The following is a 16,627-nucleotide window of genomic DNA, read 5'->3' as shown; positions in this document are numbered from 1 at the left end:
CCCCCTAACTATATATATCAACTCCAGGGTTGCACAACATTGCGGAAGGGGGCAAATCTGCTTGTCGACCAAATGAACTGTCGACCAAATAAACTGTCGACTAAATGAATTGTCGACCATGTCAGGTAGATCCATATATATATATATATATATATATATATATATATATATATATATGTATATATATACATATACATATACACATATTTATATATCGGGTCTACTTTTCTTGATCAAAATTTCACAATCTCAAACAAGAAAAGTAAAACCCCACTTCCGCGAAAGTGCACTGCATCAAAAATGCACTTTCAGAAAAGCCGATTCACCAAATCAGAAAAAAAAAAAAAAATACTTTAAACACTATTTTGCAGGGGGGCAAGCCCCCTGCACCCCCATGTGGGGGGCTCTGCCACCCACCCACACACAGCCCTACTTAAATATACTAACTCTGAGATTGCACTACAGTGGGAAAAAGGATATATTTCCTTATTTCCACTGTAATGTGCTTTGCTGCATCAGCTTTTCCGAAAGTGCACTGTCAATATAGTGCACTTTCGCTTAAGTGGGTTTGATCTCCTGTTTGTTGAGAAAGTGTGTTTTCAACAAACAGAAGTAGACCTATATATATATATATATATATATATATATATATATATATATATATATATATGTGTGTGTGTGTGTGTGTGTGTGTGTGTATATATATATATATATATATATATATATATATATATATATGTATTTTTTTTTTTTGATAGCAGGATTTGTCACCCACCCCACTTAATTAAATCTTTGCCCTATAGTGAGCTTCTGCATAATAAGCAGGTTACGTAATAAAGGGGAAATTTTATATAATGAATTGTTAAAAACATGCAGTATGCTTAAACAAAGAGGTTATGATGAAGTAGGTATCTGGCAAGCTATGGAGAGAGTACTTTCTGGATGACAACACACTGAAGTGACTCCATATAAAGAAAGGACTAGGTCTAGCCAAAATAGTAAGGGAGTCACTTCCCAAAATAAAATGTATTTTGTGACTACACATAGTGTATGTGGATACTGTTATTTATTACTGGGGATTTCTCATAAGAAATTAAGATTTTGCTAAGCTTTTGTCCTTTAAAAGAGGTTGTAGCATCAAGGATATGATAGTTCCTACCATTTATTTTTACCTGAAGTATCTTTCGTTAAACAACCTCAAAATATGGGACTGATAATATGTGGCCACTCTTCATTCTGTAAACAGACTGTGAGGACTTTTACTGAAACTAATAAGGTTACTTCAGGCCAAATGATGGACTTTGTTCTAACACTGTATTATTTATGTGTTGAGCTGTGACTGTAATTTGATTTATGTGGGGAAAATTAAAAGGGCTTTTACGGTAAGGATGCAAGAACATTTCAGAGATATAAAAAATAAAAAATGGAGGGGCCTTCACCTGTTCATTTTAAGTTATATCATGGGGAGATGGGAGTTGTTTAAGGGGTACTATTTTAGACAAAGTTAAAGCATTTTATAGTGTTGATTTAAAGAATAAACTGCTATATAAGGAAACAGTTTTTATTTTAAAACATGGTACATTGACCCCTACTGGTCTGAATGATGAATGTAATTGAAAACTATTACTGTAACTAAATGTGATATTTAAATGGGTGTCGTTTATTTATTTATTGACATTTGTTAACCAGGTTAGTCTAACTGGGCATGTGGTGCATTTTCAGTGGAGACCCGAGGAGAAAAGCTTCATTCACAACAATTTACAATGTATAAAAATATTTGAGTCAAAAGAATTACAGAAAAGTTGACAAATAGCAGGTAAAGAAATAAAAATTAATATACGCACAAAGCAATATACACACATTTTTTACAAAGGAAGTATATATTTACATAAGAATTATATCAGTCAGCATTGTTGATTGAATTTAGAAACACTTAACTGTGTTAATTAATGTTTTATGGGTGCAGATATATAAGAAGATGTTGTTGATTGTAAGGATAACTCTTCAAAGGCCAGTGGCAAAAGTTCTAGAGATATTTTCTTGTTTTAATAAAAGCTTGGATTTGCTGACTTTGTGGTTGCCTATTTTCTGCATTGGTAGTTTTGGATTATTAGCCCAGTATATAACTATGAACCTATGGCATGATGACTACTAGCAACTAAAAACAAACAGCAAAAATTGAGTTAAAATGGCACAAAACAACTGTTTTTCATAGCAAAACAAACAATTCTATGGAAATACAGAGCAATTTTGTAAATAAATCAGATAGGAACAAAAATCAGCCAATTATACCCCCAAATAATGGACAAATCAATGCACCACTATCAGAGAATATCATTGTAGAGTCCTCTATGAATCTTTTGCATCACCACAGCCCAGCAGGCACACTAATGGAAATAACACACATTGTGACATACTGACAGCCTAACAAAAACACAATGCAAATAATTATAGCACATTGTGACATACCCACAGCCGAACAAAATACTAATGTAAATACAGCACATTGTTGCATACACACAACCCAACAAAACAGTAATGTAAATACAGTGCATACATACAGCCTAATAAAACACTAATTTAAATACAGCACATTGTTGCATACACACAGCCTAACAAAACAGTAATGTAAATACAGCACATTGTTGCATACACACAGCTAACAAAACAGTAATGTTTGTTTGTTTGTTTGTGTCTTTCTTCTTTTCCCGGTTAGGGGTCGCCACAGTGGAACTTCGGTCTGCTAATGATTGGCAGTTGATTTTTACGTACCGGCTTGCCAGGCCTGATGCACAACCTTCAGCGAAGGTACGCCCATTCACGCATCTCTTCACGCAGAAGACGGTCTAGCTGAGAATCGAACCGGGCAGCATCTTAACTACAGCATATTGTTGCATACATACAGCCTAACAAAAACACTAATGTATATAAAGCACATTGTTGCATACACACAGCCTAACAAAACAGTAATTTAAATACAACACATTGTTGCATACACACACAGCTAACAAAACACTAATGTAAATACAGCACATTGTTGCATACATACAGCCTACAAAACAGTAATGTAAATACAGCACATTGTTGCATACACACAGCTAACAAAACAGTAATATAAATACAGCACATTGTTGCATACATACAGCCTAGCAAAATAGTAATGTAAATACAGCACATTGTTGCATACACACAGCTAACAAAACACTAATGTAAATACAGCACATTATTGCATACATACAGCCTAACAGAAGAGTAATATAAATACAGCACACAGTTGCAAACACACAGCTAAAAAGCATACTAATGTAAATACAGCACATTCTTGCATGCACACAGCTAACAAACACTAATGTAAATACAAAACATTGCTGCATACACAGAGTCTAACAAAACAGTAATGTAAATACAGCACATTCTTGCATACATACAGCTAACAAAACACTAATGTAAATACAGCACATTGTTGCATGCACACAGCTAACAAAACACAAATGTAAATACAGCACATTGTTGCATACACACAGCTAACAAAACACAAATGTAAATACAGCACATTGTTGCATACATACAGCCTAACAAAACACCAATGCAAATACAGTACATCATTGCATACACACAGCTAACAAAACAGTAATGTAAATCCAGCACATTGTTGCATACATACAGCCTAACAAAAACACTAACACAGCTAACAAAACACTAATGTAAATACAGCACATTGTTGCATACATACAGCCTAACAAAACACTCATGTAAATACAGCACATTGTTGCATACACACAGCCAACAAAACACTAGTGTAAATATAGCACAGTTGTTGCATACATACAGCCTAACAAAACACTAATGTAAATACAGCACATTGTTGTATACACACAGCTAACAAACCACTAATGTAAATACAGCACATTGTTGCATACATACAGCCAACAAGACAGTAATGTAAATACAGTGCATTGTTGCATACATACAGTCTAACAAAACAGTAATGTAAATACAGCACATTGTTGCATACACACAGCTAACAAAACACTAATGTAAATACAGCACATTGTTGCATACATACAGCCTAACAAAATAGTAATGTAAATACAGCAGATTGTTCCATGCTCACAGCTAACAAAGCAGTAATGCAGATACAGCACATTGTTGTAGACATACAGCCTAACAAAGCAGTAACATAAATAAAGCACATTGTTGCATACATACAGCTTAACAAAACATTAATGTAAATACAGCACACTGTTGCATACACACAGCCAACAAAACACTAATGTAAATACAGCACATTGTTGCATACACACAGCCTAACAAAAACACTAATGTAAATACAGCGCATTGTTGCATACATACAGCTAAAAAAAGAAGTAATGTAAATACAGCACATTGTAGCATGCACACAGCTAAAAAACACTAATGTAAATACAGAACATTGTCGCATACATACAGTCCAACAAAACAGTAATGTAAATACAGCACATTGTTGCATACATACAGCTAACAAAACACTAATGTAAATACAGCACATTCTTGCATACACACAGCTAACAAAACACTAATGTAAATACAGCACATTGTTGCATACATACAGCCTAACAAAACAGTCATGTAAATATGGCACATTGTTGCATACATACAGCAAACAAAACAGTAAAGTAAATACAGCATATTCTTACATACATACAGCCTAACAAATCAGTAATGTAAATACAGTGAATTGTTGCATACATACAACCTAACAAAACACCTATGTAAATATAGCACATGGTTGCATACACACAGCTAAGAAAACAGTAATGTAAATACAGTACATTGTTGGATACATACAGCCTAACAAAAACACTAATATAAATACAGCACATTGTTGCATATATACAGCCTAACAAAAACCCTAATGTAAATGCAGCATATCATTGCATACATACAGTCTAACAAAAACACTAATGTAAATAAAGTACATTGTTGCATGCACACAGCCTAACAAAACAGTAATATAAATACAGTGCATTGTTGCATATACACAGCTAACATAACAGTAATGTAAACACAGCACATTGTTGCATAAATACAACCTAACAAAACACTAATGTAAATACAGCACATTGTTGCATACACACAGCTAACAAAACACTAATGTGAATACAGCACATTGTTACATACATACAGCCTAACAAAACAGTAATGTAAATACAGTACATTGTTGCATACATATAGCCTAACAAAACAGTAATGCAAATACAGCACATTGTTGTGTACATATAGCCTAACAAGGCACTAATGTAAATACAGCACATTTTTGCATACACACAGTTAAGAAAACAGTCATGCAAATACATCACATTGTTGCATGCATACAGCTAACAAAACAGTAATGTAAACACAGCACATTGTTGCATACATACAGCCTAACAAAAACACTAATGTAAATAAAGCACATTGTTGCATACACACAACCTAACAAAACAGTAATATAAATGCAGTGCATTTTGCATACACACAGCTAACATAACAGTAATGTAAACACAGCACATTGTTGCATAAATACAACCTAACAGAACACTAATGTAAATGCAGCACATTTTTGCATACATACAGCTAACAAAACACTAGCATAAATACAGCACATTGTTGCATAAACACAGCTAACAAAACACTAATGTAAATGCAGCACATTGTTGGATACATACAGCCTAACAAAACAGTAATGTAAATGCAGCACACTGTTGCATACACACAGCTAAAAAACACTAATGTAAATACAGCACATTGTTGCATACATACAGCCTAACAAAACAGTAATGCAAATGCAGCACATTGTTGCGTACATAAAACTAACAGCTACAGCCATGTCAGGAATCTTAAAGTTAACACACATCAGTGTGCTGAACTGGTGGGGAATGGTACCACCTTCATCCATCAGCATGACACAGGAATTCTAAGGACAATCACAAGGCCTTCTTCAGGCAAGTTAGGAACCTTAAAGGTAACACTCAGCAGTGTGCTGAGCTGGTGGGGAAAGGTATCACCTTCACCCATCAGGGGGACACAGGAATTGTACTGGCTGATAAATTCAACTCAAACTTCACCCCCAACTCCCCCATCTCCTAGTTACAACCTATGTACCTTTAAACTAGTTTAGGAATTATTTATTTATTTTATTTTACATTTGTTGACCGGGCTATTCTAGCTGGATACATGTCCATTTTCAGTAGAGGCCCGGGGAGAAAAGCTCCAAAGAATAGAGGTAGATTAACAAAAACAAAAACAGTAACAGAATTACTTACCAAACAGAATGATAATTGTACATGTCACTAACTCACAATTAGAACTGAGCATACTAGTTTAAGAAGTGTAAGCCAGGTGTATACTGGGCTGTCTACTAGATTTTGTTTCTACTAATGGCCTGATTATAAAACAATTCCTTCTAAATACAAGACTTTGCCATCTTGTAAAGCAGACCTTCAATGAACATAAACAAACCTTGCAGAATTACTTCTCTAAAATTCTTAGCCTGTGTGACAAAAATTGGTTTTATGTGCTATTCAAAGCACCACCCAGTCAAAACACCCAAAATAACCTGACAGCCAAAAAAACAAGACAGGTCTGTAGAACAGGTTCAAAGACTCAAATACATTATAGTTTAATTACATATGTCAGTGTTCTTTATTCACACAAACACAGCAAACACTGAAGCCAACAATGTGCTTAAAGTATTATATAAAGGGAGGCATTTCCTTTTAAAAGGAACACATTAATACATATTCTAAAACATGATTTTAGCCCAAAGAGTGTCCTGTCTCTCAGTGTACAAAAAATGAAAAATCTTCCTAACAAACAGGTCCTGAACACTGAAGATAAAGAACAGGTTTATCAACCCATATGTTGTCAGAGAGCATCACTGTTCATACAAAATGCTTGTTAACATCCAGGCCTTCCCCACCTCCTCTCTATGCCCCCTTCTCTCTTGCACATGACTTCTGACTCATATTTAAAACAAGTCTATTAAACTACCCCTGGTATAAAATGCTACAAATCAATGTAAATAGACAAAAGAACGCACAACGCTGCAATGCAACTACCTAAAAAGAGTACCCCACCCATGCAACTACAACTACTGCATATAAAACTGCACTAAATGGAACAATAACTCAACCAATTATAACATTACGTCATTAAAGTAACTGGTTATTAATGACTGACAACCAGATATGATCCGGTAATAAAGGCATGCACCATTACCAAGTGTAAATTGTTACGTTAATAACAGAAAACGGCACCTTTTTGTGTAAATACCAGGTATGTTATGTTATTTTGTAGGGATACAGGTATAAAATGTGTTTTTGTACACTTCCTGCAAATCACAAAATGAAATGATGATATAACATACTAGAATGTACCCCACAAGTGTCAGGAAATCAGTTCCATCTATTTCATAAAACAAATGTAAGAATATAAATAATGCACCGAGGTATGTTTACTTTCTACCTTTACTACAACCACTGCATGTATAGGGAGATGGGCGCTCTCACTAAAGTATCTGTCCTTTACTAGTTCTGAGTTGTTAACACTTAACAAACACTGCAGAGATTTTAGGATCTGTTTCCCTGTGCTTGATTTATTTTCAGAGTAAAGTCCGTCATCATTGACTGGATAATTCCTATTCATAAATGGTCTGCATGATTTTTTTAAATGACCAAGCCAGCATCAGCCAGTCGCCTTTCTCAGATTGTTATTGAGCGATTCATTGTGTTAGCTCATGAGCCTTGAGATAAGACAGTCTCCTTTAAGATAAACATCACAAAGGGCAGTCAGTCCATTTTGCTGGGAGTTTATGAAACACACCCCTTATTTGATAAATTAGCTCATTTCTGTGTGAGAAGTAAAAGTATTCTGAATGAGCAAAACGTGTTACATACCTTTAATCCTGTATATTTAAAAGCAGGTTAACTAAAGCAGAATGCATAATTTCATACAAGATAATATTAACATAACAATTCAGAAATTAAATCCAATTTATATCTATTTCAAAAACAGTATCTGTGTAGAAGTTTTTATCTCCCCTTTTAATCATATCCCTAACAATTCTTTTAACATAGAGGAAGAAATTGAAGACAGTGTGCTATGTAAAACCTATGTTCTGCTGTAGTTTGTTGTCTCTGCATTATCACTTCCTAATTTACTGTGTTGAAACATAACAATCATTGTTCTGGATTTGTTCGTCACTATATACGTGTTAAATGACTCCAAAACTGTAATGTTGTAATTTATAAGTAAATGCATTGTGTGATCCTAAAAAGTTTTCAAAATCATGTTGCTTTCTCCTCAGCCAAGTATATGATGGAATTTCAGACACAAGACAGCAACATGCCTTCCACTGTAAAGGCACAGTGATGTTACAGCAATGTTTTAAACAGAATTTAGCTTTATAAAGAAATTGTAATGCATATTTTAAAGGTAGAGATGTATTCAGGTACAATTCTTAGCAGTCAATACTGACAATACATAGAATATTTGAGTAATCCATTCAAAACTGTACATATTCATTTTAACTTTGGAATGTTTCTGTAAGGTATTACTATCTTTTTAATAAGAAAGTATATAGAAATGTTGTCATTTATAGACCAGCTTTGCCACATGGAAAAAAATAGAGAGAGACAGAGAGACAGATAGAGATTGAGAGAGAGAGAGAGAAACAGACAGAGAGAGAAAGAGAGCAAGAGCTTGACCTCTGATATAATTATATAGCTTTTTTAAACATGACTGATGCAGACTCAACAAAAGGGACATACAGCTCTGTTAGCTTAGATAAATATTGATTTTTGGACACAATGATGGTCAGATAACACTGGCAGTGCCATCTCTTAGCCCACATGTAGAGGCTTTTCAGTGTGGAACAAATGTCTACCGGGTACAGGAATTCTACGAAGGCAGGTAAAGGGATTACTTTTGGAAAGGCTGATGGAAAACTCATTGAACGGTTTTAGCCAAATTTTCAAGATCCTGATAATGTTGAAACAAAACTTTTTTTTAGGAGGGGAAACAGCATCAGACTATACCCTCTCCAGTAGTCGAAGGTTGTTCTTTGTATGCCAAGTAACTCTAATCCAACTGGGTCATAGAAACACCAGGAAAGAGTGAAAAATATTTTGTATGCAACTGTTCAGGTAGGTGTCAATTGGTTCCACGCCAGGCATTTTACTTGTTTCTAATAATGAACGCCACCAGCCAAGCCTCTCAACTGTCCAAATTTTTGCAGAACGTCCACATTTTTGCCTCATATCTTTGGTTTGTTCCTTATAAAATTTGTGGTTTCATGGCAGATCAGTCACTAAATAATGACATACGTTTGAATTTCAGACTTCATATCCTTCTTAAAATACATGTCAAAACAAATGCCTTTATTCTAACAACATTGTAAGTTTATAAGAGTATTTAAGATCCCCCCCATTATTTTAGGCTTTGTCCAGATTTCTCGCACCAAGAGCTTAAGAGGTATGACACCATCTCTGCTGCCTTGTTACAGGTCAACAAACTTTGCAGATAGAAATGTTAAGGTCTTCAAAGCAGTTTCTGTTGAGGTGGTTGGAGAGCAGTTGTAGAGGATGTCAACGGGCAGGGCTAATGAGACAGGAAGTGAGATAATTTCAGGTACATGAACAAAGAGGAAATCCCAGCACAGGCAGAGAGATCCCAGGTGAAAGACAGGAATGGGCTAAATTAGCCCTGATCAAAGGTAAATAGGTATGCAAAGCTGGTTAGTTAATTTTTATGCTTGCTTATTTATTTATTAATTTATTTATTTATTGACTCTGCATACCTCAAAACTTCTGCAGAAAGCCAAAAATAATGGGCAGCAAAGAGCCAAAATCAGGGGCATGTTTTAAATATTTTACTTAACAACGTGTTGCTAGAATAACAAGTCTTGGATTAACATGCATTATTTGCAGGATATAAAGTCAGAAACTCACGTGTCATTATTTGGTGGTTGCAGTCGTCAATGATTTGCCAGAAAACCACGTTCTTATGAGGAACAGGCCAAAAACATGAGGCAAAAATGTGGACATTCTGCAAAATTCTGGGCAGCTGAGAGGCTTGTTACTGGTTGGACTTTGGATGAAAACTTAAGTAAGACCCTCTTTTTCTATAAATGCAATGTGTTGTCACTATAGGCAGTTGAAAATGAATGTTCCCTTTACCTCATTGAAGTTTTTGGAATTGTTTACCTTTCCCATCAAGGTAGGAACCATTTTTTTCCAATTGTTACAATCATGGAAGTAGAAGTTGCAGCGTGGAAGGAAGGGTGCAGGGAGTGCAAATGTTGAAAGTGCACAGCTACTGTAGGCTGCCTCTGTCAAAGTGGCTGCAGTTTTTGCAAGGTGCTAAATCCTAATAGATACAAAATCATGGTATGAAGTCACCTGTCTTAACAAAGAGACTAGCTGATGTGAAGAGGCCACCCCATGTGCACCTCTGCATGAAGGGCCATGAGAGGAAGGTAAGGTGGCCCAGAATAATCCTGGATTTTACACCATACTCCATGCATAAGCTGGTATGGTGAAGTTGATGGTGAGGGTATCCACTGTTCCCTTGACAAAGAACAAATCTATTACTATAAAAGGTGAAGGATTCTTGCTTTCAGAACATAACCTGTTATAATGCCCTATCAGTGGATCTGAGTTTCATGCTAGAAGCTGTAGTGTGTTTGTGTGTGTGTGTGTGTGTGTGTGTGTGTGTGTGTGTGTGTGTGTGTGTGTGTGTGTGTGTGTGTGTGTGAATATATACATGTGTGTGTGTGTGTGTGTGTGTGTACGTGTGTGCATGTACAAGTATGCGTGTGTGCACGTGCGCACGCATGTGTGTATGTGTGTGTGTGTGTGTGTGTGTGTGTGTGTGTGTGTGTGTGTGTGTGTGTGTGTGTGTGTGTGTGTGTATGTGTGTCTGTTTGTGTACGTGTGGGTTGTAGGCAGTCCATTAAAATGAAATTTCCTTGAAATCCATCTGTTGATGTAAAAAATAATAAGAAATTGAATTAATGAGTATGCAGCAAAATTTCTTTTCCACTTCACCCTGCACTCCCTACACCTCTGCTAACTTAAATATGCTAACTTTGCGATTGCACAATACTAGTTAAAAGTGAAAATCTCTTAACTCTGTATCATGTTATCTCACCACTGTCAACACTGCCTTAATGTACTCTCCCTTTGATGTGCATGTTTTTCCATCACTTGTAGTCAAATAACGTGCACTCGATATGAGTGTGCATCAGCAACAACACCTTTTAGTGCGTGCACGTCTGCATCCTAGTGTGTCCAACAGATTGTGTGCACATACATCGAGTATGTTCTTTATTCCCTTGCCTTCCACATTCAGCACACTCTTTTGTGCCTGGTTTCCCATTGTTTTGCACATCTGCATCATAGTGTGCCCAACAGATTAACATGTATGCATACACTGAGTATGTTCTTTATTCCCTTGCCTCCCACATTCAGCACACTCTTTTGTGCCTGGTTTCCCATTGTTTTGCACATCTGCATCATAGTGTGTCCAACAGATTAACATGTATGCATACACTGAGTATGTTTTTATTCCCTTACCTTCCACATTTGGCACACTCTTTTGTGCCTGGTTTCCCATTGTTTTGCGTGAAGACCTTGACTCTACAATCCTCTGTTGCTACTTGAAGAAAAGACAGGTCTTGCAGTATTCCCTGCCATCGTTAAAAGCTACAATGACAATAAAAATACAACAGATTAACTGTAATAACAGCATTGTATATCAAGGTTACAGTCACATTTTGCTATAGAAGTACAGGGTCTCTGCCTTTCTCTTGTCTTCCAAAAAACATATGACATTTCCAGTACTGCATACACATTTTATGACTTATTTTACACGTAATGAAATAGGATGTATTATTGCATCATTTTCATAAGTATATTTCTCTCAGCTTTTTCTGGATCTTCTAAAATAAGGCTGCCATCTGTTAATAGAGGTATTCATCATATTTTTGTAGGAATGTCAGAAGTTCACACTCCTTTCTTACCTGTAGCTGTAGTCTTTTTCAGTGTCTTGGCCTGCCAGCTCCCTATTAGTGTAACTGTTCAAGAAATGTGACGTTATTTCTTTGATGTACTACACACTCCTGTCTTAAATATTCTTGTAACTATTCTCAGGTCACCAATATGAAGGATTTCCCTTTCAATATTTTTTATAAAATTACTATTCTCCAGAAAAATAGTGTGTGTAACTATTGTGTTTCTATAATTAGTTATTGTTTTATAACTGTTTTATATTTGTGATTATATTTACCCCAGATGTGTCCGTAAATGGTTACTTGTGATCAGTGTACTACTAGGGTAAACACACATAAATAAAATAATACAGATTGGCTAGCAACTAACAGCCAGGTTTAGTCTGTCTGAGTTGGAATAGCTGGGAGCAGAGCCCTGGGGATGTGGGTGGGGGGTGGGATCTTAATTGAAATCTATAGCCTTACTTAACACTTACTGTATTCCTAACTTCAAATACTTAAATTTACACCAAATCTATGCTTTACCTAACCCTTACTCTGACCCTAGCCTCAAACACTTGCACACACAATCTCTGCCCAATATAAACCCACTTACCTCTTTCAGGAAAATGAACATTCTGTAAAATAGATCTTCACTAAAACAAATGTTCACAGATACAAACCTGCAGTTCACTTTAGTATGTTCAGGAAAGTGAATAGGAACCCAGAAGACATGGGAAGGTTGCATAGCTGGGTGCAAATTTTTGTAGTGGCCTTAAGTCCTAAGAGTGACTTCACCCATCATTTGGTACTGGATACAGGGCAGTTTTTGACAGCTTCAGTTTTACCTGTTTGGACTCTAATTACCCATCTCCCAATCACGGAAGCAAAACTAGGGTGGGCTGAAGGGGGCAACTGCCCCAGGTACAAGGTGTTGTGGAGGTGCGACTGGCAGTTGCTGATGGGACTTTATTATGCTACCGGTATTCACTAATGAATGCCAATAATGTAATTGGATTCAGGGTTGAAATACTCATGAGGGGGTGGTATAGTAACTCTAGCAAACCGCTTGCTACAACGTATATTTGTATAAGCAGCAATCGCTTTACTACTGTTTAAAAGAGAACTCAGGGAAGGGACCTTTTGTTTTCTTTTTTTCTTTTTCTGCTCCTGAACTTAAGAGTTGAATGGGAACAGAGAATTTTTTTTTCCCTTCTCAACTTAGGAGTTGGGGGGTGTCAGATCAGAGGAAGGCACCAGGTACTGGACAAACAAACTATGTTTCTGCCTAATCACATACCCAAAGTATCTGTCTTCTTCATACAAAACGTAAGTTTGGCAGCTTTAACTATAAGCCCTGCCTGTCTTAAAGGTCCCAGCACACTTATACGTCAGATAAATGTGGCTGGCAGTCTGCTGTATAAACCTACTGTGTCATTAAATTACACTGCTGATACCTTGTGCTTGGTTTAAAACTCCATTTGTGAGCTTTTGAAAACTATCAAGAGCTCTGAGAAGTCCAAAGAGTAAAATAGTACATTAAAAAGGCCTTTTAGGAGTGCAAAATGTTATCTTTTCTTTTTATTTCTGTGGGCAAGGAATCTGCTTGTATTCATCCATTAACTGAGAGTGATAAAAACCTTGTTTTGCTAACGTCTTTATGAACTCATCTACTCTGGACATTGGATGATTGTCACAAATGGATAAGTCATTCAGTTTTTACAAATCATTACAAAATTTTACTGTGGCATCCAGATTATGAGCAAATATTATTGGCTAGTTTCCATTCACTTTGGGAGTCCTGAACAACAGTGAGTTTAAGCATTTCATTCTTCCCTTACTGTTTTCCTTTGGTACCCTGGTAACCTATACAGGGTTAGCTTTGCCTTCTCACAACTTCTGTGCAATTGTATGAAATATATCCTTCACCTAGCCTTAGACAATTTGTCATCTACCTAAATGACAGGGAAAGATTTCTCCAAAAACAAATCAATGGTATTTCTTTTCATAGGTTCATAGGTTAGTACTAAGCTATCTGCTCTTGAGAGCCATTTTAAGCTTAGCCAATTATCCCTTGTGAGACTCAAACCCTGCACCTTGTGTTTGTAAGGCAAACACCTTAACCATTAGGCCACCCTCCCAACCCCCTTTTAGCTTCTAAGCTGACTAAACAAACGTCTGCTTTATACGGGGGTCTTTTATTGATTTTCATTTTCAAAGTCTCTTATTTCCGGGTTCATTTCATTGATTTTCTTTGCCACTTGAAAGGATCCTTGTCATTTTGCTGCAGCTTATTTTCATCATAAAGAATTAATACTAATACTAATACTAATACTAATACTAATACTAATACTAATACTAATACTAATGCTAATGCTAATACTAATGCTAATACTAATGCTAATGCTAATGTTGATACTGATACTACAACTACTACTACTGATACTAATACTAATGTTAATACTAATGCTAATACTGATGCTAATACTAATGATAACGCTAATGTTGATACTGATACTACTACTAATATTAATGCTAATACTAATGCTAATGCTAATGTTGATACTGATACTACAACTACTACTACTGATACTAATACTAATGTTAATACTAATGCTAATACTGATGCTAATACTAATGATAACGCTAATGTTGATACTGATACTACTACTAATATTAATGCTAATACTAATGCTAATACTAATGCTAATGCTAATGCTAATACTAATACTAAGGCTAATGCTAATACTAATACTAATACTAATACTAATACTAATGCTAATGCTAATGTTGATACTGATACTACTACTACTAATACTAATACTAATACTAATACTAATACTAATACTAATGCTAATGCTAATGTTGATACTGATACTACTACTACTACTAATGCTAATACTAATGCTAATACTAATACTAATGTTGATACTGATACTACTACTACTACTACTAATACTAATATTAATGCTAACACTAATACTAATACTAATCCTAATACTAATGTTGATACTGATACTACTACTACTAATACTAATACTAATGCTAACACTAACACTAATGCTAATACTAATGCTAATGTTGATACTGATACTACTAACACTACTAATACTAATGCTAACACTAATACTAATGCTAATACTAATGCTAATGTTGATACTGATACTACTAACACTACTAATACTAATACTAATGCTAATGTTGATGCTGATACTAATACTGCTAATGTTAATGCTAATACCAATGTTAATGCTAATACTAATACTACTAATACTAATACTTATACTAATACTAATGCTACTGCTAATGCTAATACTAATGCTACTAATACTAATACTAATACTAATACTAATACTAATACTAATACTAAAACTAATACTTTGTCTTCTGTTTTAAACCCCCTAAGTCTGGCATTTTTTAAAAAAGACCTTCTGTGTGTTTTGTGTAAATTCCTTAACTATTGGCATAACAATTTTTAACTTATATTGCAAGCTTGTAAAGCATGCTATCACACTTTAAATGTCTTTTTTCCTCCAAGTTTATTTTGCTATGCTCAATAAACCTTGGACATGTGTACTCTACAGTAACCCAATAGGGTAAATCCTGTTGAAGCTTGGGGTAGCTCTCTTACATTAAGTAAGAAGGAAATAACTGATCCCAGTACTCAGCACCTTGTTCTGCGAACTTTAACATGGAGTTTTATAGCAATAGTCAACTAACCTATAAGTTTGAGGATAGGACACTGCAGCTTGTAACAGTTTGATTCACTGACTTATTTATGTATTTATGTATGCATGTTTACTGGGGTACGGTGTTGATCAGAAATAACTCATACCATGCTGATTGTCACTTTATAACACTTACAAAGCATTACATTGAACATAAGTGGTGTTCTGTGAGCAATAAGCATTTCTTTAAAAATCCAACTATGTTCTCTAGATATTAAATTAGCATTATCTTTTGAATGGGTACTGCTTCAGCAAATGTTGCTGCATAATTAGTGATTACTGGAATGTATTGGTAGCCATTACTAGATTTTACTAGTGCACCTACAAGGCCCATGTCTAGCCGTGGTGGTGCAGCGGTAATGTTGTCATCTCACAGTAAGAGGTTCTCCCATTCGATTCTCGTCTGGAGCACCTTCTGTGTGGAGTCTGCATGTCCTCCCCGCAGTCGAGTGGCCTTCAAAAGACATGCGTGAATGGGCATGCCTTCATTGAAGGTTGGGCATCAAGCTGGCACCTCTGCACCATAAAAATCTACTGCCAATGAATAGTGGATCGGAGTTATGCTGTGGTGATCCCTAACCAGGAAAAGCTGAAAGCAGAAGAACCTACAAGGCCCATGACTATCTCCTTGAAATAACAGGCACATGCTTTAGCAGACTTCTAAAACTAAGATATCTTTCCATCTTTTGACATTCTGGACAAGCTGCCCAGATGTTCTCAATGTCTGTCATCACATCAGGCCAATAAAATTTAGTTAACATTTTAACTTGTGTTCTCTCCATTCCTAAGCACCTACTTAAAATACAGTTGGGTACCAGATTCCTCACAGGTGTTCTAAAAGGTTTGAAACTAACAGGTGGTGCAGTATTTTTATTTTACCTTCGGTTACCTT

The 16,627-nt window shown here is 35.7% G+C and overlaps 1 protein-coding gene across 1 annotated transcript in view; it reads right to left on the bottom strand.

Moving 5' to 3' along the window:
- LOC122814071 (cytospin-B-like) overlaps window positions 1-16,627 on the bottom strand; it is an 804,690-nt gene that overhangs the window by 740,255 nt on the left and 47,808 nt on the right. The window contains exon 2 of the mRNA XM_044086684.1: window positions 11,595-11,723. Within this exon, the coding sequence (XP_043942619.1) occupies window positions 11,595-11,634 (40 nt within the window). The 5' untranslated portion in view covers window positions 11,635-11,723. The remainder of the gene's footprint in view (window positions 1-11,594; window positions 11,724-16,627) is intronic.

The sequence above is a fragment of the Protopterus annectens genome, chromosome 10.part0 (assembly GCF_019279795.1).
Source record: "Protopterus annectens isolate FY-2018-M chromosome 10.part0, PAN1.0, whole genome shotgun sequence".
Lineage (NCBI taxonomy): Eukaryota > Metazoa > Chordata > Ceratodontiformes > Protopteridae > Protopterus > Protopterus annectens.
Note: the sequence above shows the minus strand (reverse complement) of the source record. Positions and strands in the feature narration are given on the sequence as shown.